A 26210-nucleotide genomic window follows, 5' to 3' on the forward strand; every position below is an offset into this window, starting at 1 on the left:
AAACATTTTAATACATTGTATATCTAATTATTTGATTAATGATCAATTTTACCAAAGCATTATGGAATAACTATGCAGGTAAAAAATGCAGGGCCGGCATTAGGGGTGGCAAACTGGGCATTTGCCCGGGCCCCCTATTCTAAAGGGTCCCCCTCCATCTGGTCTTTTTTGGGCAGAGGATGTATTGCTCTTTTAATACCCATTGATTAAATGCCCGGCTGAAGATGCTTATCATTTATCTGTCTAGTTATCTTTCTCCTATCTATTATCTATCTATCAATTGATCTTCTATCTTTCTGCTACTATATCTATGTATCTCTCACCACATCTATCTATCTTCTATATAGCTATCTATTGCAAAAACAAGTGATAACTGATAGCAGCACTCCCCCTCTCCTAATATCATCATAAATATACTTCAAGAATCAGATGCTAGATGCTCTGTCCAACAATGATGGTTGTTCAATAGTAGTTTTGCAAATAAATTTAAAGAAGTATATGGCACTTACCAATCTTCCCAAAGTCTCCTTTTCTTTATTCCATAATAAAAAACATACTCAGTGGGGAGATAAAATATGTGATAGGGAAGGTAGGAACATGTAAGGTCCCAATAACGAGGCTTAGGAACCCTGCGCGTCCTCCCGTCCACATACTATACTTTATCCCCTGACTGTGAGTATATTTTTCTATGAAATAAAGAAAAGGAGACTTTTGGAAGATTGGTGAGTGCTCTCTAGTTCTTTAAAGGAAACCTACTACTTCGGATAGGGCTTCTAAGCAGCACATGCCGTGCACCAGCTCAGGGTGAGCTGGTGCCTGCGCTCATCTTCGTTATGTTTTAAAACAGTTTTTAAGCGTTTTAACACTTTATTGATGTTTATATCCGAACTAGCTTCCCCCCACCGTGGTCCGCGCTCGGCGGACCATGCACGCGACCGTGCGTGCGCCTGAGTAGGAAGTGGTCGCGCGCATGGTGAGCCGAGCGCAGACCACAGTGTGGGGAAGCTACTTCGGATATAAAGATTAATATAGTGTTTAAACGCTTTAAAAACATAACGAAGGTAAGCACCGGCACCAGCTCACTCTGAGCTGGTGCACGGCATGTGCTGCTTAGAAGCCCTATCCCAAGTGGTAGGTTTCCTTTAAATGTTATTGTCAAATAAGATTTATGCTTTTGAGATGTTGTGGGGATCTGACATTTGGCATTTCATGTATATTGATGAACCCAGTCACATTAAAAGGAATTAGAGGTAAATGTTACTAAATCACAACCCACTAGTCATTATATTCAAGGATTCACTTTCTTTTTCCCAGGGATATGGTGAATTAATAGTTTGGAGTTTGGGATGTGTATGTCTATATCATAGACTGTAAGCTCTTGCGAGCAGGGCCCTCAATCCTTTTGTTCCATATGAATGTTTGTGCTCTGTTATATTTTATTTGTATACGACCCCTATGATTTGTAGAGAGCTACGGAACATGTTGGTGCTATATAAATAAAGATTATTATTACCGTATATACTCGAGTATAAGCCGACCCGAGTATAAGCCGAGACTCCTAATTTTAACACCGAAAACTGGGAAAACCTATTGACTCGAGTATAAGCCGAGGGTGTAGTATACAGCCAGCCCCCATGTAGTATACAGCCAACCAGCCCCCATGTAGTATACAGCCAGCCCCCAGTAGTATACAGCTTGCCCCCAGTAGTATACAGCTTGCCCCCAGTAGTATACAGCCTGCCCCCCAGTAGTATACAGCCTGCCCCCAGTAGTATACAGCCTGCCCCCAGTAGTATACAGCTTGTCCCCTTGCAGTATACAGCCTGCCCCCAGTAGTATACAGCTTGCCCCCAGTGGTATACAGCCTGCCCCCAGTAGTATACAGCCTGCCCCCAGTAGTATACAGCCTGCCCCCAGTAGTATACAGCCTGCCCCCAGTAGTACACAGCACCGCCCCCAGTAGTATACAGCTTGTCCCCATCAGTATACAGTCTGCCCTCAGTAGTATACAGCAGCCCCTATACAGATAAAGAAATAAACTTAATACTCACCCTCCGTTGTCCCGATGTTCGTCGCAGCTCCCGGCGGCTTCCGTTCCCCATCGCGGCTCCCGGCGGCTTCTTCACTCTTCTCTGGCTGGGAGATCGCGCTGGCCGTCGCACACTGTGATGCCGCGATGTCGCCGCTGATGACGTCATCCGCGGCGACAGCGTCGCATCACAGTGTGCGACGGCCAGCGCGATCTCCCGACCAGTGAAGAGTGAAGAAGCCGCCGGGAGCCGCGAGGAACATCGGGGACACCGGAGGGTGAGTATTAATGTATTTATTTTTATCATTGACTCGTGTATAAGCCATGGCGAGGTTTTTCAGCACATTTTTTGTGCTGAAAATCTCGGTTTATACACGAGTATATACGGTATTTGTTGGAATAATCTGGATTATCTTGTAAATGTAGGTGGGTCCTAAACAGCAGCATTTGAGAGCATTGTCCATTGATGCTAATATCCTGTTACATTGTAGAGTATCACAACATATGGTGCTCAGCAGTCTACTCTGATACAGTATAATGCACCTTCTGCTTCTTTTTTATATAAAAACATTTTATCCTAGGAATTTTACAATGTATGACATTTAAGCTGATTGAAGTTGCATAACCGAGAACCTTTCACATTAGAATCACTTAATTTACATATATAATTCCTCAGTTGAAGGGCACTTTTTTTGCAAAATATATATAAATAAATATTATTTATTATTATAAATATTAGAGATTATTTATCTCTCATATGTTATATCAATAATGCCTCAGATAGTCATCAAATACTGTTAACCTCAGCACAGTATATTTCATTATCCATTATACTGCCCACAGTGAGATATATCAGCCTCTCCTTGGATCACTAATCCGTGGTGCTTCCGCTTTTCAGGCCAGTGATCTGAGAAGTTTATTAGTCATGTGGTGTGTGTGCAGCATAGTCCCACTCTAATGAATAGAGCCGGGATGTAAAACTATTAATGGCCTGCTTGGAAGGAAGTAAAATGACTGCAGTGTTTACCGTATCCTTTGTGTAGGAATGAGTAGCAAACTATGCTTTCCTATATTGCAAACACAAATCACCTTAAATATGATGGCAGTCTACATTTCATAAGAAACTGGAGAGGACCTATGTAGGTTCAATGCACATAACTAATGTAGTCATGGTAATTCACAACATTCTATGAGTTTCTACAGATCAACTCTTATATGAAAACTCTGCATCCTGTATCAGGTAGAGAAGCCTTTGTGCACCTTATTATCAGGTTTCATTAGGGTGCTTCTATTGAGAAATTAAGTTTTAAGGTTTAAGAAAAAAGACAATAGTGGAAGACTACAATGGAAAATATACTAGTTAAATGATATCTGCTTGTTAAGAAAATGAAAAGGTTGGAGTATAGCCATTGTAACCTGATTCTGAAGAACAATAACCAGTTTTCTGAACTTAAGGAAATTTGTCTAGAGAAACCTAGGATGGATTTCCAAAAAACTCTAATTGACAGAGATAAAGCAAACAGTTTAGAGGTTCAACCAAATTTTGGTGAGAATTTTTAAACATTTCATGCAGCCAGAAGGTCTCCCATAAAAGATGTTGGCTGCTGTGCTATTTTATCCATATTACATAACGGGAGGGAAAAACGGAACCTGCCAAACACAAATGTGAACTGAGCCTAAAGCTAAGATCACAGCTGCATTCCACACATTCCGTTATTAATATCAGAATTATAGCTTTGCAGTCCATGGAAAGACCATTAAAGCTATGAGAACAGAAGGTGACCTTCCATTTACCTACCAATATACTCTCCTTACAAAGACAGTTTAATGGAAAGCTCAGATGCAGATGTGAAACTTGGCCTTGCATTATTTGCAAAGATTCTGATGGGATTCCATGGTGATTCTAGACTGATATTGTAACCCATTAACCCCTTCCCGACATTTGACGTAATAGTACTGCATCGCGGGAGGTGCGTTCCCGCAAAATGCAGTACTATTATGTCAAGCTTCTGGCGCCGGCTCCTGAACGGAGCCGGCGCCAGAAGCTGCGGGTGTCGGCTATGTATTATATCTGACACCCGCCTCTAACACCCGCGATCGGATATTTCTCCGATCGCGGGTGTTAACCCCTAACACGCCGCGGTCGCGCTGACCGCGGCGTGTTAGAGGCATTTAAAGGCAATTATAGCTGAATCGGACCTCCCCGCGGCGCTTACCGGGGGGGTCCGCTGCTCCGATCGCAGCCCCGGGACTGCCGGTGCCCGGGGCTGCGAGATCTTGATCCGGAAGCCGGGTCCGTGCCTTCTGGCAGGACCCGGCTGTAAGACACTGGGCATGCGCAGCATGCTCAGTGTCTTACATTACACAGTGCAATACATCTGTATTGCACTGTGTAACCTGTAAAAAAAGCTTGAACAAGTGATCAGAAGATCACTTGTTCAAGCTTAGATGTCAGTTACTGTAAAAAAAAGTAAAAATAAATAAAGGTTTTTTACAATAAAAATAAATAATAAAAGAAAGTGAAAGTCCCCCCAAACACCACATTTCCCTTTACACAAGTAATAAATATAAAAAACACTAAATCACGAAAAACCCCCACTTATTTGGTATCGCTGCGTCCGTAACAATCTGTACAATAAATCCTAATCATAATTGGACCCACTCGGTGAACGTGGTAAAAAAAAAACCCCAAAAACTTGCCAAAAATTAAAACTTTTTATCAAATTGCTTTACAAAAAATGTTCTAAAATGTGATCCGAAAAAGTTACAAGCACCAAAATGATACCAATAAAAAGAGCAACTTGTCACGCAAAAAATAAGCTTACAACCAGCTCCGTAAACCAAAAAATACTATAATTATGCTGCTATAAAAATGGCAATACTAAAACAAATACAATTTTTTCTATTCTAGTTTTCCTTCAATAAAATTGGACAAATAAAAATAAAACTACCCTGTTTCCCCTAAAATAAGAGATCCCCCGAAAATAATACCTAGTACAATTTTGTTCAGGTTTAGAAATATAAGGCCTCCCCTGAAAATAAGACCTAGCAACAGTCATTGCAGCAGCTCCCCCCACATCATACATTATTATTAGTAAATCTTTTAGATTTTGCAGAAGGTTGTGCCATGGGGAAGAATTCATGGAATTAAATCAATGACTGTTGTGCTGCAAATGTGATACCGGCAGCTACCAGGATAAGAAGGGTCATCTATGGAAAGTGTTTTTACTAAACATGAGAGATTGGGGCCCATGGTTCCAATAGAAATGGAGTCACAAGAAATACAGCATAAAATTCAGAGTTTGGAGAGTCAGAAGGGTGTTAGAGAAGTTGATTTTCTGTTCAACGATAGATGTCAATTCTTGTTCATGGAAAAATAAGACATCCCCTGAAAATAAGACCTAGTGCCCTTTTAGGAGCAAAAATTAATATAAGACACTGTCTTATTTTCGGGGAAACAGGGTATATAAATGAGGTATCACCGTAATCGTAGTGATCCGTAGAATAAAGATAATATATTATTGTTATTCTACAGTGAATGCTAAAAATCCAAAACAAGAATTGATGATTTTATTTTCCTCCACACGTAAAAAGTTAATAAAATTGCTTCAATAAGCTAAAAACCCACTAAAATTAAGTTTTTTTTACAGTGCATCTCGTCTCGCAAAAAATAAGCCCTTATTTGTCTAAATTGCTTAAAAAATAAATAAAGATTGTATAGCCTATTCCCAACGAGCGTTGTTATAGAACGGTGCAGCGGGTAGTGACTTGCCAACACCGGTCAGGGTAAGACGGCGGCTGTTCACTGATCGGGGTAAGACGGCGGCTGTTCCTGACAGCCATCCATCCTGCCCCATGGACCAGAAGGGTTACGTCCCCCCCACACACCCCCAGTTTATTATCGCTGCTACCGGCTCATCAATTCAGACGAGCCGATAGCAGCGAATTTACTTATGACGTCAGTAATACCGGTCACCATGTCTGTAGACACGGTGATCGGGGCAGGGTGGCGGCTTTTCCTGACAGCCACCAATTGTGCCTTGCGGTCCAGAGGGGTTTTGTTGCCCCTCTCTGTCCTTGTTTGCCGCTATTGGCTGGTCGATTTGGTCCAGCCAAAAGCAGCAACATTCGTCACAATGGGCATCGCTAAGGTGAATAAGAGCAACACTTGGCGATAATTTCCCTACTAAAACGAAGAAAAGCGCTGGCCGTACACATTGTTCAGATGATGCTGTACAACTCTTACGTGCTGTTCCAATGTGCACGTCCTGCCGTATCATTTCTCCGTTTTCAAGAGGAAGATATTAGGAAACTAATATTGGGACAAGAAGGACGGGGCCCCAGTACCTCTGGTTTAGATGTTCCTGTGTTTTGCCAGGGCAGCATTTTCCCGGTGAATTCTGCTGCTTCTAATGGTAGGACTCAATAAAGAGTCTGTTCCAAAAGAGGAGTTAGGATGGACACTACATACTACTAAGAGACCTGCAACAACTCCAGAGTGACAAAAGTTTAGTTGGTCCCTTGATATATACTACCTCCTTATACACTAGACATTCACAATTCACGCCCAACCTGTTGTGAATTAATTTCGGTAAAATGAATAATTGTAACAACTGTTATGTCCCGTTGCTCCCTATACCCCTCCATTATTTCATAAGGGGCGCCACATAACGGGCACTGAACTTTCCAGAAATAATTGAAATTTCCATCTTGGACTCCATTGCACATCATATTTGGAAACCACCTATATGTTCAAAATGCTCATTTCACCACGTGTATTACGGTACACCACATATTACACCTTGCTATATTCCCCAAGGGGTGTACATTCAACAATTAGGGTCACTTTTCGGGTTTTCCTCTGTTTTGGTACCACTATGGCTCTCCAAATGTATCCTGACACATGTGAAGGATTTCTTGCAAATTTGGCCTCTAAAAGACAAACATTCCTCTTTTCCTCTACTGTGCGCCCATAATGCATTTTATATGCACATGTGGGGTACTTCTACACTCGGGAGAAATAGTTTTACACCTTTTTTGGGGTTATTTAATATATTATCCCTTGTGGCTTACATAAATTAGGAGTAAAGTGACATTTATAGGAAAATTTTCACCTTTTTAATGATTAGGGCCTAATTGGATCATTCACCTGTAGGGGCAAATACATATATTACACATTGCAAAATTCTCTAAGGGGTGTGCATTCAAAGATTAGGGTCACTTTTCGGATTCTTCTCTGTTGTATACCACTAGGGTTCTCCAAATGCATGTAAAACATTTCTGTCAAATTTGGCTTCTAAAAGGCAAACATTCCCCTTTCCTTTTACTGTGCGCCCATACAACATTTTATATACACATGTGGGGTACTTCTACACCTGAGAGAAATAGGTTTACACATTTTGGGGGGTTATTACATTTTTTTATTCCTTTGTGGCTATATAAAATTAGGAGTAAAATGACCTTTATAGGAAAATGTTCACCTTTTATCTATTTAAGTCCTAATTAAATCAAACACCTTTACGGACAAATACACATATTACACCTTGCTAAATTCTCTAAGGGGTGTGCTTTCCAAAATGGTGACACTTGTTGGGGTTCCCCTCTGTTTTGGTACCACTACGGCTCTCTAAATGCATCCAGACACATGTAAAGGATGATTGTCAAATCTGGCTTCTAAAAGGCCAAAGCCCCTCTTTCCCTTCTGAGCCCTACTGTGTACCCATACAACACTTTATATGCAAAAGTGGTGCAGTTCTGTGCTTAGGAGAAATAGTTTTACACATTTATGGGGTTGTTTCATCTTTTATTCCTTTGTGGCTTACAAAAATTTGGGGTAAAAGTGACTTTTTTGAGAAAATTTTCACCTTTTTTCACTTTTGGGGCCTAATTGAATCAAACACCTTTTGGGAAAATACACAAATTACACGTTGCTAAACTCTCCAAGGGGTGTACTTTCCAAAATGGTACCATTATGGCTCTCCAAATGCATCCTGACACATGAGAACTTTTTCAGCCATATTTGCCCTGCAAAAACGAAACAACGCTCTTTTCATTCCAAGTGCCCCCCTGTGCCCGTACAGCAGGGTACAGTGACAAAATGGGTATTGGCATACTCAGGAGGAATTGCCCTAAATATTGTAAAATGCATTTTCCTTTTTAACCCATTGTGAAGGTGCAAATTTTAGTGTTCAATGAATCTATTGTGAGATAAAATTACATTTCTCTAATTTCACTTTCATTTATCTTTCACCCTCATGAAACGCTCAAAGGGTTAACAAAATTCCCAAAGGTTGTTTTGAATATTTTGAGGGGTGTAGTTTCTAAAATGGTGTAATTTGTGGGGGTTTTCTGTCATGTAGGCCTTATAAAGTCACTTCTAACTAAATTGACCCTCCAAAAGTAGGTTTTGATGATTTTCGTGAAAATCTGAAAAATTGCACCTAAAGTTATAAGCCTCCTAACATCCTAAATAAAGGAAAAGATGTTTGAAAAATGATGCCAAGTTAAAGCAGACATATGGAAAATGTTAGTTATCAAGTTATTTTAGTGATATGACCAACTTTCCAAAAAGTAAAAAATTTTGAATCTGGAAAACATTGTTTTTCTCAAAAATTTTGCCAAATTTCCATTTATTTCATAAATAAATACTAAATATATTGATTAAATTTCTCAACCAGCATGAAGCACAATGTGTCACGAAAAAACAATCTCAAAATCAACTGGATATGTTAAAGCGTTCCAAAGTTATAACCACTTAAATAGACACATGTCAGATTTTAAAAAATGGGCCGTGTCAGGAAGGTGAAAAGTGGCTTCAGCGTTAAGGGGTTAAGGATGAAGCTCTTTTCCATTACTGTTTTACTCCCACCTTTTAAAGCGCATAAGGTAGGTAAATATGGAAAAAGATTACACACAATTAGAGATTATTGTAAGACTTTCTAACACATACTGCATGATCTATTTAACAAGTTTTAGGATTGATATTCTTTTGAACAGAGACTGGATAACTGCATGTTTCTGGTTAGCAAAATTATCTTTGTCAACAGTGAAAAGTTACAATTGCTTACATGTTCATTCACTGTACTAAGTGCGGTAATTGCCGATATTGGCAAGTTGATGGATACACTGCAATTATGCTTCATTTGTACTGTTAAGCCGTTGACAAACACACTTACACGTCCACCCAAGACAATGTGGTTCAATATTGATTTGTAACAACATCGTATTAAATTGTGGATGTGCCCTGTAACAACTAAGCATTGTACTTCCTATGTAAACTGCTGTGAAGTACATTGACTACGGGACACTGCATGCACAGTACAAAAAACATATCAGTCTAGCAAGCTATGCAGAAATGGGGGACAGCGCTAATTCTATTGCAATTTGACTACTCAAACTATTAAGGCAAATTGATTACACACACAAAAGTAGATGGACAAAACCAAAAAGAAATGTGTTTTTAGAAAGCACCTCTTGAGTTGGTTTGTTTACACAAGCAAAACATGCAGACAGCTGGTACTAGCAGGAAGCTGGACACGGAGAGAGGGTTAATAGGTGTGAACAAACCTTCCTGTCAAAGCGCTCAGGAGAGTTTTGTAGAGGACGTGTGCAGGTCCGGATGTAAGAGAGGCTGGAAGCAACGCCTCAGACACACTCTCTTACAGCAGCCTCAACCAAGCAAGAGAGAAACAACAGAAACGTAATTGCTCACGCTCACCATTCATCTTATTTGTTACTGGCATAGCAGGCCAGCAAGTAGAAAGGGAGGCACAAGGGCTCCTGACACACAAGTACATTTTACACCACGGCATGAACTCTTTAATTTCTCTATATGGTATAATCTTAAAGGGAACCTGTCACCAGGAGACCCATTTTTAGCACTCCCCCAGTCCCCACAGAGCATAGTACATACACTGCCAAAGTGTTTTTGTATTAAAAATTGGTTTTACAGAAAAAAAGATATGTTATATTGTACCTTTCATTAGCATCTGCTGTGTGACTAGGCAGTTGCCTAATGGGAGGGTCTGGAAAGGATCAGTTCACCCCCACCCTTGGGAACCATGTGACCTTTTCAAATATATGAATAACTCCCCACACTCGGGATTGGCTGTAGAGGAGCAGAGGGCGTCGCTAAGCCAAGTGATGGGTGTTTTCATATATTTGAAAAGGTCACATGGAGTAGCTGTTCCCCAAGGGTGGGGGGGGAACTGCTCCTTTCCAGACCCTCCCATTTGGCAACTGCCTAGTCACACAGCAGATGCTAATGAAAAGTACACTATAACATATCTTTTTTCTGTAAAACCAATTTTTAATACAAAAACACTTTGGCAGCATATGTACTATGCTCTGTGGGGACTGGGGGAGTGCTAAAAATGGGTCTCCTGGTGACAGGTTCCCTTTAAAGAATTCTGAAAGTGAAAACTTGAATTTATATAAGGTTTAAAATATAGTGTGTAGGAAAAAAATATTTCCGAGATTATTACCAATAGTATTTACACAACAGTGATGGACTAAATTTGATAGTTGTTGCCCATGGATAGCCCACTGCTCTTTCTACTTGCTAAGCTCCAAGGACTGGCTTTAAAGTAATGCATAATTCTACTAAGAAACAAACTTTAAAAATGTTTTTGAAAAAAAGTGTGAAATTAAAGAGGACCTGTCACCCCGGAAAACCCACCCACCAAATGTGCCCCCCATAATCCCCCCCCCAAGCCCCTTTCTCTCTAGCCATTTTTTTTTATTTATGTGCAGTAAATTGACTTAAACCATCCGACCTCTTACCAAAATAGAGGTCGGATCCTGTATCTGGTGTGCTGGCAGTCGGCGGTATTCATAAGGGGGCCCTCAGCATGCCCCTGCGAGTGGGGACTTGTAGTGCGCTGTTAGTGCGGTGCGGCCGCACCGCGGAGAGCCAGCAGCAATGCGTTGCTGCCGGCTTCTCCTACAATGTGACCGCTGGCAGGGGCATGCTGGGGGTGTGTCGGCCGGCCCCCTTATGAATACCACCGACTGCCAGCACACCAGATACAGGATCTGACCTCTTATTTGGTAAGAGGTCAGATGGTTTAAATCAATTTACTGCACATAAATTTTAAAAAAAATGGCTAGGGAGAAAGGTGCAGGCGGGAGGATTATGGGGGGCACATTTGGTTTTCCTGGGTGACAGGTCCTCTTTAAAGAAAAAAATGTAAAAAGACTATAAAACTAGAACACAAAGGCAAAAAAATACAGAGGTTTTTATGCTGTAAATTCCTAAAACTTGACAAATAGAAAAGATAGGTAGAATAAAATGGCAAAAAACAGCAAAGCTGTAGCTTTCATTGAAATACATGGTCAAGGTTAGTTTCACAGAGACCGCCTTTATTGTTCAATCCATGGTGTCCACAGGCACAATATAGGTGTACAGATAAAAAGTCAACTCGTGGACATTTTACCTGTTTTGTGCCTGTGGACGCCATGAACAATAAAGGCATTTCTATTTTGTCAAAGAGCTGGATGCATGAATTTTTGTTTGGATTTGTTAGCCCGCAGAAGGCAGTACCTAGAGAATCTTTTTCCTATTCTTAGTTTCACAGAGGCCCAACCAACACACACACACAAAAAAAAAATAAAAAAAAAATAAAAAATATATATATATTCTTATACATTCATATAAGAATTCTTTGCAGACAACAAGCAGTACCAGTTTGAAACAGGCTTGTGTTTTGCAGTTTTTTAATTCTCTTAATTATTTAAGGATTATTCCAGCTCACTTTAATCCTCAAGCTCCACTCATCCGGCAGAAATATGAAGGACTAATGCCAAGTTCCCTTATAAAGAACCATGCTGATAACCTATCAAAAATAGAAAACTACATCATTCTAAACATTGTATGGACATTCTCTAGCCCAGTGGTCTTTGAACCATGGCTCTCCAGCTGCTGCAGGACTACTGACACTCCCTACCTTGTGGTCCCATGGACAATTGGAGGGCCACCGTTTTAGGACCACTGATCTATTGAATGTTTTAAATTATGAAAATTCCAGGGCTGTAAGGACAAGACTTAATTCTCTCATAATTCTTCAGTTAGGTGGAAAAGGATGATTAAAGTGTACATAGCTTCTAGAATAATCCTTGTAGAACTTGCAGGGTTAAGCACTGGACATAATATGTTACATTCTGAAAGAACACACTGGTGAGGAAAAGGCAAATGAAAAGACAAGAATGATTTCTTCCTAAAAACGGGCTACGGGCAGCTCTCTCCTGTCAAAAGAAATGACACTCACACTTGTATGACTTTTTATCACAGTGTCTCTATCACCTCAGGTACGAGGTTCAGGATAGAGCTGTCAGCAGTTTTACCACTAGCCTCACAGGCAACAACAGATTGACTTATGGCATTACATGGCAACTAATTTTGTAATATTTCACGCATAGAAAACTGCATTTGTCTGCTTTAACAGCTTTAACTACCTATACCACTAACCTCTGTTTAGTATTGGAAGTAGGGTATGATTTCTCCATATTTATAGAAGAATAAAGAGAGACTTGTGAGCTGTTTCTATCATGCAAAACTGCTGACAGTGCTGGGTAGAGGAAATTAGTGTTTTTGAAATGCGTTTATTATTTGTTTTTAGAAAATGACCTATTATTACATTGAATGGCATAAGTGCACTAAAAGTTGTCCCTTATTCGGAGCTGCACGATGATCCCCCCTCTGCTCTCATCTATAGAGTATGACCCAGAGAGGATGGACAGTGGAGCAACTCAATACAGAAAGCTTCAGTGAGAGCGCTTCATGATAGGGGACCTGCTTTTATAGAGTACAGCACTGTCAGGAATTTTGCTTGGTGAAAACGATGGACAGTCTTCCTTTTACAATGAAAAAACACTCAATTCAGAGTTAAAGGGGTTGTCCACAAACCATCTAACGCATCTGCGTTGGTTGTACCTAGTACAGCAGTTTATCTAGTGAGTTGGGCTTAACTGCACTTCCATTATCAAGCAGTGGGAAGTAGGAGTGCTTTGCTTAGAATGGAGAAGCCATGTTTTTTCTTACATTTTGCTACCTTTTTGTGTTATATGTTAAAAGAAAAATTATTTATTACACAACAATTGTCCATTTTACAATGATGCCTTGCTAGACTAATGCTTTTAGAGTAAACAAGATGAATTGCTGTTACAATTAGCTGAAACATACTTTATCCTTTAATTGTATGAACTGGCTTTCAGCATTCCCTATAACAAGCAGGAGTAGTGTAAGAAGCAGCTATAATGGCAGGAAAAGGTGACACACAAAAGGAATACATTGTAAACTGCAGGATATGCAGTATATAGACAGAGAGGATGCATGTCTATCTTTAAGATAGTATGTACTTATTTGTGAACTTATTGTGTACTTATTTGTGAAAGTAGAACTGTTTAGAAGGAAACAGCAGATCATATGCAAACACAATAATTGCATTTGCCAAAGTACAAGTGAGGAAGGATGTGAAACAGAAATGGGAGACATGTTTGTCTTTATTATTGGAAAAGGTGCTTAAGAACTGGCAAAGTTTCAAAACTAAAATATGTATTAATGCCTTCATTATCAGAAAGGTTTTACAAGGTGAACAAGGCAGTGCAGATCACCCGCAATGGATAGGAATGACGGATAATATTAAGAGGGAACTACAGCTGTTATAAACAAGCACCTAAAACTTACTAATTGCTATCCTATGATATTAGGACCTTAAAATAGCTATTTTAATGGGATATTTTAAGTATTATCCATTAAATTATAAATATTGAGAATGTTTTCACCTCAATATATGCTGTAAAATAGAAGGGGACATAAGCTGTTACTGCCTCCTCTGTCTCCATCAGGCTTATAAATGATACATTGTATGTTGATACTAAGATGAATTGGTATAGAGAAAAAGAATAAAACAGGGATGTAGTTAAATTATTAATATTGTCATTTTTTTTAGTTGGATATATGTACCTTTCCAATTCATAGACTATCCGCCTTTACAATTTCAGTTCAATGGTTTGTTTAGAAAGTTTTAGTACAAGTGATTTTCTTCAAATGTACATCTTGATCTTTGCTTAGTTCTAATCAATCTGCCTCTTGACTAGAAATATAGCATTTATCACAATGCTATTTTTCCAGTAAAACACATGCCCCCTGAAACACTCCATTGTAATTGGTAAACCAGGAGCTACTGATGTCTGTTATACAAAAGATTTGGATAACCATTGTAGTTTTCAGTATTTATGGAAGTCACGGCCACAGATGTGACCTAAGCTCTTATTTGTGCTTGTTACTATTTACTGAGGATTCATCTTCTATCTAGCCGTTTAAAAGATATAATTCGAGTGTTTTCTCTACACACTGACAACTGACTGGCCTGTTACATGACCTCATGTTCGTTTCTGACAAACACTGAACATGATTGGTCAAAAGCTTCATTCCGATAGAATTACTGTAGAATCCCTTCAAACACTTTATCACTTTATTGAAATTTCTTGGATTCAATTCAAGTTAATGCTATAACAGCTGGGGTTTAGTTACATGCATGTTACATGTATGTGATGGTTAACCCATGGAATAACACACAATACCTGTTTAAGCAAAGTTTTTAGGAAATGAATTTTATGGCCATCCAGCATGTCTATAGAAGTATCAATAGACCTTTAAACCTTGAAACTTAGCTTTAAAATGCTGCCATTATTCTAGGTGCAACATTAAGGGTGTGGCACTTTGGCAGTCCCAATGAAGTCAGGGCAACAGGAAAAGTTTTTTTTTAACAGATGGGAGAAGGAAGGTAGCAAGTGTCATGAGGAATAGAAATCAGAGGAACCAAACCTCCCATTCAGGTTCTTGGTTCGTGGTGCACCACACGACCTGGACATATTGCTTGTTTGGCTGCCGAACAGCCACTCCGGCATATTAATGCCTCTAGCAACTAGCCATGGCTTTGATTCGCCACGGGTATCCCCTTGGCCAATCACAGCCATGGCTGGTAACTACGGGCATTAATTTGCTGGATTGGCTTTTCAGCAGCAAATCTGGCAATATGTCCAGGTGGTGCAGGGCGCACCCAAACCCGAACACGAAGTTTGGGTCCACTCGTTTCTAATGAGGAAGAAACATTCTAACCTATAACTCATCTCTCCTCCCCGGGATAGCTGAAAGCTTTACGGGAGGGAAAGATGACAGTTACAGGTTGGGAGGTTTCTGGAAGGGATGCAGTAACTTTACTTCTTTTAAACACCCATTACTAATAAGGGAATAGATGTTCCCCCTTAGTAATTGTATGTCTTATAATGACTATGACTTGACTTCAGACAAGTGTATTGTCATCAATGTTGTACATTGAAATAGGATGCATCAGTAGTTTATCAGTGCTTCATCCATGTTTTATGATATCTAGACAACTGTAGCAATTATGACCACCACAGATATAGATACCTTGGTTTACACTGACTACTTTACCCCACAACCAAATACCAAAAGGAATTTGGTAAGTCTCACTATAAAATAACAGAGAAGCAAAAGCGATTTGTCTTAAAAGGGGAAAACACCAATAAATATTAAATAAAGTATAATGTTTCTTCTATCTATCTACCTTTCCCTTATCCTATAAAATGACATTTCATCTTTATTTGCATAAATACTTGTGTGAAAACCTGAATGTGAATGATAACATAATTGACAGTATTGAAAAATAGATGCAATATAGATTGTTAATACTACAGTCGTAAACAATCCTTATATGTTTAATTGCATCTTGAACCAAAAGATTTTTGGCATATTTAGTACCTAAATCTAAACACAAGGCATAAACCCTGCACATTCTGAACTTTTATTATAAGTGGGATTTAAGAGTCTTAGACTGAGTTTAGGTATTTTAAGCTATTATTTTCTTCAAAATGTTTCACCTTGAAACAAAATTGCATGAATTCACTTATGACAGAGTGCTGGTTGACATTTCCGCAATGCATCATCTACTTTCAGAGAAAATATGGATATGGGATAATATGATTTCCTTTTTAAATTTATTACTCAGGTAACTTTACTCATCATAAGGGTTTACTGCTCTGGCAGTGAAAAGGTCAACACAGTTGTCCATTTTTACCAACCTCTACATGTGAGAAGCGTCCGACCTTTATCATGCCTGCTCTTTTAAAAGAGATGTCTTTAATAGGTTGTGTGTGTGTTTGTATATATATATATGTATATATATTTCACTGGAAACCCCCTTTAGATGCCACTGAAGGACAAATCTTTATGTACTCCTTAGGGTAGTCTTGGTGGAAATATGGAATTATAGCATCTCTTAAAATAAATAATAAATATAGTGTACACTTCAAGTTTATCTGTGCATGTCATTGATATCTTTATATAAGACAACATCTTTCTCAAGTTTGGTTGCACTTTTAAATTTTAATGTCAAGTTAAAGGATTTGTTCTCAAACTTCTATACTACAACTACAAATAGGTTAAAGAATTAGCTTTATATAGCAATTCCACATATTGTTACCAATGTAAAATAAGTACAATTTTTATAAATTAACCAACTAAGTATTATGAATGGCTACAATGTCGCTATTTCTACTTTTGACAGCAACTGTAACTTACTTGAGAAGGGACGACCTGCGGATCAAACCTGATACTTCACCTTTAACTTGCAAAGGAAATGAATGACTATAATCAGCAACAGGAACTTAAAATAGATCAGCCATGCAACTTGTTGCTATCTAATGCTATTGTGTGCCCCACTGAGTTTACAAGGCCACCTACCTGATCCTCTGGCTGCTGCCACTGCTGCTGCTGCTACTGGTCCATATGCTGCTGCTGTAGGGAAACCTATAAAAATATATATACGATTGGTTTCATTAACAATAAAAAGATGGATCGATATTGAGAATCAAGTGGCCCTTTCAATGTGTATGATCAGCACAAAGGGAATACCATAAATTCCATGAATATATCCCAGAAAATATTCCAAATATGGCAAAATTTTGTTTACAGCTCCTTTTGGCATTGGTTGTGTATAGAAAAAACCTGATGACTGTTGCATACAGCATGTTAGTTTTCAGTACAACTTATGGCAGAATTATGGAGCATCTTGTTACATAAATCCTTTTTTAAAATCTACCCCCGTAAAATAAATCTAAATCCAGACCATAATTGTAATTAAAATCTGCTCTTCATAACCTTTACTGTTTTCTACATAGGTGAACACACATTTATCTGACTGTATCGTCAGCTCTCAAGGATACAAGTGAATCCTGTGGTGGTGAGCCAGCTGCCAGTGAAGCTACCATGTTCTCAGCTTTTCAGAGAAGTAACTTTCACAAACAGAGAGGACTTGGCAGATACAGAAGCAGCCGATTCTAAACACCTGAAATTGTTCTTATACTGTGATGGATGCAGCAAAGGCTATTTTTTATAGAAATGAGAGACATCCCAGGAATAGAGTTAAAATAATTTTTTTTTAATCTGATTATATCAAACATTGTATACATGGCAGAATCATGTCTTCATGTATGATTCAGGTAACTCAGTTTTAAGATCACAGAACCTTAAATGTACATGAGCTAGCTTCACAAATAAAAAATAATTTGGGCTGAAAGATTACTGTAATTTATCTCCTAACTATATACGTATAAGATGGAAAGTTAAATGTGTTGTCTGGCCTCTTATGAGGATCTTTCCATAGGATTTCTTGCCCAGAGCAGTGGCTTTACAGTGGATTAAACTTTCTGCTTCTGACTGTTAGTCCTGGAGCCAACTGTTTTGGGGGTCTAGGTTCTGATATAGGTCATCATTATCAAAAATGTAAAAATTATCCATTCTTTTGTACACTACTCGGATAATTTGGCATTTACCTGTTAAATGTTGTTTTTCCAAGTGACTATAAATATCTACACAAAAATGTGTTTCTATATTACATTCTTATGTAGCTTAAATTATGAAAAGTTAATGTTTAATCATAAAATATCCATATTTCAATATGCCAATTTCAAGCCACAATGAAATGTTAACAAATTAGTTGAATTAACAATTGTATCGTAATGTATATTTTACATTTAAAGAAAAGAAAAAAATAAATAAATGGAACCAACTGCTTTACATTGTATGGGTTCCATTTGAAAAACATTATTTTGCATGACTAAAAAGAAAAATAATGAAATAAGTCAGGCAAAACAGTAGCTATGACTGGAGACATTCCACATCCTGAATAAACAGAGGCAGCTGCAGAGAATGCCGTTTCTTCAACGCTAATCTAGGTGAATGGAGCTACGCGGACGTAAGCAGCCTGGCTTCATTTCCCATTCTATTCTTTGTTACAAGAAAAGAATGTAAAATAAGAACACAAACTGTAATAATCCCAGCTCTGCATGCTTTACCTTTCTACTAATCAGAATTGTTTTCAGTTTTAAAATAAACCAACATGAAAAAAAAAACATATTTTGAACTGACAATATGTATAGGAAAATGAGATTTCTGAGCCCCATTGTGGACACGGACTGTTAATGCATTCTCTGCACATGAAAATATAAGGAATTAAATAATCAACACTTAGATGATGTCTAATAATTATAAAATATACTTTACAAAACAAATCTAAAATGTCAGCATGCAAGCTATACACAACATAAGAAGGCTTATATGGCTATAGAAAAACAAAACTGGAAAGCAACTAAAGGTACAGCTACCTTACACAAGACGTCTAGGCTAGCAAATCTAAACTAATGGAAATAGTCAATTAAAAGAGACATACTTGCATTTAAATAGGGCATAAGTGCTGTTAATGAAGAAAAAAATATGTCTAATCAATACACAAATCCATTAAGAAGCTGGAATAAGGAAACCAAAAATGAAAGTGCAATTTAAATCAAAATGGTTATAAATGTATACTGTATTCTTGTTGAAAGCTGGATGATCATTACTTTAGGTATCACCCTTAAGAATATGTGGTATCAGAGAAACAAACTGTAATGTTGAAAGAAGGCTGAAAAACTTGCCCAAGAAACTTTACACATTCACTACTCGTTTCTATTTCATTGTCCCCCTTAACACACACCAAATGTTTCCCAACCAATTATTGACTGAGGCAGGGTGTAGCTGGGGCCAATGACTTGCTGAATGGGTTCCTGTGTGTCAAAAGCACAAGCATTCGGGGGGCATGATTTGTTTTACACCATTTTCAAATATTGTTTTTATTTTTAATTGTTTATTTTTTTAAATTATAATTGGCCAGACAATCCCATTAAACTTTAGTAACGTGGTTGTCCGCCCACTGATATAGGTAAGCAAAATTAGGTATGCAGCCATTCTTAAGGAAGATGAAGAAGGAACCAAAACAATAATGTTCAAAATAAGTTATCTGAGCCCTCTGTTCCAGCACTGCCAACAAATTCAAGCTTCTGCTGTTCCTGTGTTACTGTAAAGTTACATTCAAGGGAAGGTCCATGCTGTAGCCAATCATTGGGCTCAGTGGTGTATCTAATAGTGGATTATAACATAATACAGGTAGTTTGGGCAGTAGCCGGGGCTCCAAACCTTCATAGAAATCCATGGCCCCCAAACCATCCACCAAATTTTATGCTGTGAAGGACTTTCACCCATAAAATCCTTGTAAATCTGTTCCTGCTCTCAATACACATGAACACTCAAGGTCCTCATGTAAACCAAAAGTCCTCCAAAGGTTCTAAAATCACAGATTGATAGCAGGCAGAAGGGGCACATCATCCATTCCCCAAGAAGCTTGATTCTAGTACCATATGTAGGAGGTGAATTCTGAACTTTCAGGGGCTATAGTATGCATACATCAATAAATTTGTTAACAGTATCCAGGAATCAGTAGAACATTTTAAACGGATTAAGAAAAGAAAAAAATTTAACAAAGATATAAAAGATACTGTAGGGGACCATGAGAAAAGTTACCATTGTTACAGCAATTGTATTGTAAAAATAACTTCAATGGTAGCTTCTAAAGTAATAACTGTACGATGAGGGATAAAGTGTTGCTTTAAGATACATTGGGGCAGATTTATCAAGCAGTCTGAAAGTCAGAATATTTCCAATTGCCCATGGCAACCAAACACAGCTCCCCTTTAAAATATTCATGAGCACTGGTGAAATGAAAGCTGAGCTGTGATTGGTTGCCATGGGCAACTGGAAATATTCTGACTTTCAGACTGCTTGATAAATCTGCCCCATTATGTGTTGCTCTTTCCACACAGAATTCTCTCCCAAAATGACTCAAAAAATCCTCAATGGGAAAGGAACATATTATTCATAATCTTAGATTTTTAAAAAAAACGAATATGATCAAAGCTCTGACAATATCCTTGTTTAAATATTCACAAATCCCAAACAATGGCTTTCAATACAGCTATGGAATAAAAGCAACCTGGCCCTCAAACTATATAAACGAAAGAAGCCTGTGGAGCATATTTTACTTCCCATCTAAAAATATACAGCAGGTTCTCATGACTCAGAGATCTCTCAAAATATTATCTGAGATATAGTAATAACACAAACCTCATAAATGTGAAAACAATACTACCGAGGAGATGTCAGACTAAAATCATTTCATAGCTCATAAAATAATGGTAAATCACCAGAGCGAAGGAGTTTTAGTAGGATAAATTTGTCCAAGTCAATACTTATGAAAAAAATTACCCCATTACAATTATACATAAAACTGTGATAATATAATCTGTAAGGAATACAATGTATCATGTAAAAAGAGAATTTTAAGAGAAAGGTTAATTATTAATAAACACTAAAATAAAAATTAGCAATAAAATATTTGATCCTCACTAAACCTGCTGCTTTAGTCTCCAACTATCTTATCTTTTCACAACCATCTCCAAGACTTCTCTCACACATTCTCCATATTCTTAAACTCTTTACCAAAATGTGTCGGACTGCCCCTCACCTTCTAAGCCTTTAAGTGTAACCTGAAAATGAATCTATTTAGAATTACCTACAACAAACAATAAAATGACTGCTATGATCCATCATATCATGTGTCCATGTTCCCATTCATTTGTCCTCACCTAATGTAATGTCTATGACACACGTGTGTACAGTATCATGAAATGAAACGGAACCTATAGCTTTGGGTTCCAATAGCTTTTGGCATGTTGATTTCAAAAAGGGAATTGTCGTGCATCTAAATAATTTTAATTGTTTCTTTAACATCACCTGGCTCCCTGCCAGCAGTGTGTAGTGAGATCCACACACAGGGCCATATTTGAAATCAACATGCCAAAGGCTATTGGGACCTTTCAACATGTAAAAATGACCTTCCTGATGGCAGGTTCCCTTTAAAGGTGCTCTATAAATAAATAATAATAAATTTCAATCTCTGGATATTACTATTATTACTATTACTATGACAAAGTTATCTGGTTATATCATGTTATAACTTGGCTGTCAGCATGTGTGTGTGGGGGGGGGCACTGCTGCGATCTCCATGATCACAGCAATGAGCATCCTTCTCAAATGAATGGAGGAACCAGTTGCAAATGTGCAGTCCTACAGTCAGATAGGGCAGTTCTATGATATTTCTGACAGCTTAAGGTAAATAAATGGAGGAACTACAAATGTGCATTAGGGAATTAAAGAGGTGAGTGACATGTTCAATATTTATGTCCAATAATCATTTCCCTCATATTTGGCCTAACAAAAGACTGTAAAAGGTTTTTACAGGATTTGCACTGTAAATCAACTACTACATTTAAATAAAATAAAATTGCAAGAACTGCACAAGAAAAACTGCAAGAAACAAGCATATTTTTACATTTATTTGTAGCAAATAAGTGGATGCACAAATAAAAATGGTATAAATATCTGCTGCTTCCGTATCTGCTATTAGGTATTATGCCCAATGGCACACTTCCATTTAACTTCTCCCATAAGTGGAGCATTCTGACAAGTTCACATGCTTGCTTTACTGTTTGCTAGTCTATAACTTTGTGTCTTTGGAGGAATTTATTGAAGTACTACAGAATAATAACCTGGTAACTGGGGTTCCTTATGATTGCTCTACCAGCACTGCTCATCAAAAGGTTAAGCAAGTAAAGTATGTCTCATCTTTAACCGGTTAAGGACCAGGCCCTTTCCTGTTTTTTCATTTACAGTTTTCACTCCCCACCTTCAAAATTCTATAACTTTTTTTTTTTTGCATGTAAAGACCTCTGTGATGGCTTGTTTTCTGTGTAACAAATTGCACTTCATAGTGATGGCATTGAATATTCCTTGCCAGGTACTGGGAAGCAGGAAACTTTGGGCACTATTTTCGGTTACGGGGTTAAAAGCAAGGTGATGGATCGCCACTCCCTGATGACGTCACGGGGAGCAACAATCCTCGGCAAGATGGCGGTGCCTGTGCGCCATCTATTTTAAACCGCCAATGATCGCTGTGATTACACCTGCGATCGGTGCTAGCACCGTTCTCAGGTGTTAACAGTAAGTCTTTGCTGCAATATGCAGCAAAGACTTACCGGCTATGGAGAGGGCTCAGCCCGTGAGCCGGTTAAAAAGGAATCAGTAGTTTAGTTTGAGCATAAGGCACTGTTTCAGAGTTTGGGCATTCTGTGACTTTCAATCAGTGTTATAATTATTTTTCCTTTCCATAGTATCTCTGTGATTTTGCAAATGCCTTTTTCCTGCAGCTGCTCTCTTTTTGTAGCCCTCTCTGTAGCCCTTATAGTGGCTCTTTTTCTATAGCCCCTCCTTTTTCTGTAGTTCCACTTTATAGTACCCTTTTTATGTAGAGCCTGCCTCATAGTGCTCTTCTTTCTGTAACCTCCTTTTTCTGTTGTCTGTCTTTATAGGAAGGGAGATATTATAATGCCCGTTTTATATAGCCACCCCCACACCTATAATGTCCCTTTGTCTGTGACTGTTTTACTGCAAGAAAAAAAAAAAATATACTCACCTTCCCCGCTTTCCCGAGGCAGCAGGAATCTTCTACTCATCATCACTACATCACAACTGCTGGCTTCAGAGCTGAGTACTGCCGCAAAGATGAGGAAACGAGAAGAAGATTTCTTCTACCTCTGGGATTGGAGAAGGTGAATATCAGGTTTTTCTTTTTACAAAGTTCTTGGGCCACGGATTCTATGTAATGTGACACCTTAGTGAGTTTCTGTCCATCTTGATAGCAAAATGGAATTGAGCATACATTTTAAAATGGAAAAACGATTAGGAAGGAAGACAAGAGGATGACAAGAGCCAAACTATTTAACTTTTGGAACAAAGATAATAAGTAAATATAAGCAATATTTTCCTTTGATGGAGTGAAACTATATTTGTAAAGTTCTATATTTTTAGATGTCAACTGTACAAATTCAAAAACAAATCTAACTTAACCTTTTTCAGAACAGGGAAAGGAATGCTTTATGTCCGAAAACTAGCAGAGGCAGGCAAATTCATCTTTGTCCAAAAAATTCCTAAAAATGTGGTTGTGTTTTGATAAAGAGACAATGGCTCCCTACAACCTCAGGAATTTACTACCATTTTCTCAAGTTTTTTTAAAGAGCTCAAATATATGGCATCTATTAGCATAGATTCAATTATGAGCCTCTTAATGAATTAGACACATCTCACTCTGGCACAGAGGTAAACCACCCACAGCGAAGCCATCTTGTAAAAGTCCAGTTTGCTTTTTCATTGTAGATTATTGACAAACACAGGTAAAATTTATCATCTGAAATTAAAATAGCACTCCAGCAAAAAATATTTTCTTCCCCTAGACCACGTATCTGACTGTAGCGTACCCACATGAAAGGAGTCCAGAGTGTGAAAGACAATTTTTTAACTTTAGTGAATCCTGTGGTTTGCACTCTTTCCTTTTGACTGTTAAACTTATCTCCTTATATGGTGCTAATTATCTATCACATGATGCCTCAGCACATCATCACATAGGTAACTATAAGAAGCCTGTACACAGGCTGCACTGCCATCTATTAAATTATAGCAGTATATTAGGTATCATAAGCTTGTCTTATGATATCCGACTGCTGAGAGGAATTGCATTTTCAGATAGATAAAACTAAATAATAGCAATAATGATACAAAAGAATCATAATACTGACTGTATTTTCAAATTATTTTTTTAAAAAAACCCATAGAGATATATGTATGAAATATGTTTCTGCAGAATTACATGTTATATATGTACAGCAGTTCAGCCTGGTCATCTCACGTTTACATATTCAAAAGCAGGCGCCAGGATGAAGCAGTCTGACGAACGCGGCTGCACTCCCTACCAGTAGCTAGGGAGTAACTGGAATTAATGAGCTATGTTAATGCAGCAAATAACCATCTGTTGTATTTAAAGAGTTTATACTCAAAGATTTAATGAGGGACAAACATAAGAGGATTCATTTTGGATCGCATCTCACCACTATATTATGGTTATGAACTCACTAAGCTTCCCCTAGTCTCTGACAATGGGTAAAACAGCATGCTGTATTTATGAGAAAGAGAACATTTGTGGATTTGTATGTACTGCAGATGCAAAAAAGCTTAGATCACAGGGAGGAAGAACTCAAATCCATTCATTATTTTACAGGGAAATTATCATGCAAAGCATCTTTCACTGTGTGGTGGCACTAAGCAGCCCGGCATTGCTGCAAATATTGTGATTTTCTTTTGATAAGGGAACCTGTCATTAAAACAGATATGTTACTGTCCCAGTGAGAGCGGCAAATGGAGGGTGGCTGTAAAGCATTGCTAACAGAGCTTCAATTACACTTAATCATTCAGCAGTAATTTAACCATTTAGTAGTTACCTATCCCTTCTTACACAGCATAGAGCATAAGACATGTGTGACAACATTTTTTCTGCATTTATATCAGTTACATTATACGAGTACCATTCCTACCAATAGCACATGCGGCATTAGTTTCATTACTACTAAAACGATGACAGAAGTTACAGTACTATATTTTTAGTCCACTAAAATTCTGTGCATAGCAGTGCTCAAAAATCACAAGGGACCTGTAACACTCTTTCTAGTAATAACACAGAGTTGTGGAATAAGGGGTTGGTAATTCTGCATTCAAAGGAATATCTCTACAAATCCTTCAGAAGCTGTGGCAAATGCAGTGAAAACCCTTGCACTATACTGAAATGTTACACTGGTTTTCATGGTTGTCAACATCAGGTATCTGTAAGGTCAGAGCTAAAGAGTAAAGAATTTCCCTGTCGTGGCACTAGAAGTTGACTTACATAGGCTGACTTAGGTAATTGTTGTAAATGTTTCTTAATGAAGTCACGTGTGTTTCTCATATTTTGCAAGTGCAATATTTTTATTTCACAAGTCAATAATTCTTGAGATCTAATAATAAAATAATATTAATCATAGGGGACATATACAAAGATGCTATTACATTACAGAGTACAAGAAGTCATAAGGAACAATAGAAGTGATGTAGAACAAATTTGCCTACTTCTTTCATTGTCTATGTCCACTACTTTTTTTTAGAGATTCATAATGTCTTCTCTGACAGTTTTGTGTTGGAAATGGCACATAAATATCCCCATCCCCATCAGTTTCCTGGTATCCCCAACCTACAAGCCACTTTGGGCATGTCAGGGCTTGCCCAGGCATTCATGCATTTACTACACAAATCTCCAATGGTTCAGACCTGGTTATTGGTGAAAACTGGCATAGATTGCGCCCATGCTACTAAGAGGCTGTTGCCGCTTAAGAGATACGTGTTCCAGAGCACCAGGGAAGGCTGTTGTTTAGAAACGGCAGTCTTAATAAATTCCCCCCATTGTTTTAAAGGTTTAGTCACTCTTTATTACCAAAAAATTAACAATTAGATGGAAACACTGTTACCACAAAGGACAATACTTGTCCATAACATTGTAAAATATCAGAAAAACAGCAGAATTTATTTTTATTTTTACAAATATATGTAACCAATATTTTCTAAGCTAGTCCTACAGTAATAGAAACAATTGTTCTTAATGGATGGTGACTTTCACTTTTTATCTGACACACATGGGAAATTAAGAGAAAAGCTGACATTTACTCAAGTATTCCAAGATGCACAGGATCCTGCTAGTCATTGGGAGTGCTTATGGCGCTCCAACTATATTTTATCATAGGGAATCAGAACATTTTGCACATTTCTTACAACAATTTGATCTACTAGCTATCTTAACTCTCTCGTTTCTTT

General features: G+C 38.1%; 1 protein-coding gene across 11 annotated transcripts in view; it reads right to left on the reverse strand.

Annotated features, from left to right (window-relative positions):
• MSI2 (musashi RNA binding protein 2) overlaps nt 1–26210 on the reverse strand; it is a 466329-nt gene that overhangs the window by 53155 nt on the left and 386964 nt on the right. For 5 of the 11 annotated variants that reach the window (XM_072136101.1, XM_072136094.1, XM_072136093.1 and 2 more), the window contains 2 exons: nt 18781–18804; nt 16794–16859 (listed from right to left, as the gene is read on the reverse strand). The exons of 1 other annotated variant lie outside the window; for it this stretch is intronic. In XM_072136101.1, coding sequence (XP_071992202.1) covers nt 16794–16859; nt 18781–18804 — 90 coding nt within the window. Of the gene's footprint in view, nt 1–16631; nt 16678–16793; nt 16860–18780; nt 18805–26210 lie in introns of all 11 variants that reach the window. 5 more of the 11 variants (XM_072136102.1, XM_072136098.1, XM_072136096.1 and 2 more) reach the window with 3 other exon arrangements.

Source organism: Engystomops pustulosus, chromosome 2, assembly GCF_040894005.1.
Source record: "Engystomops pustulosus chromosome 2, aEngPut4.maternal, whole genome shotgun sequence".
Lineage (NCBI taxonomy): Eukaryota > Metazoa > Chordata > Amphibia > Anura > Leptodactylidae > Engystomops > Engystomops pustulosus.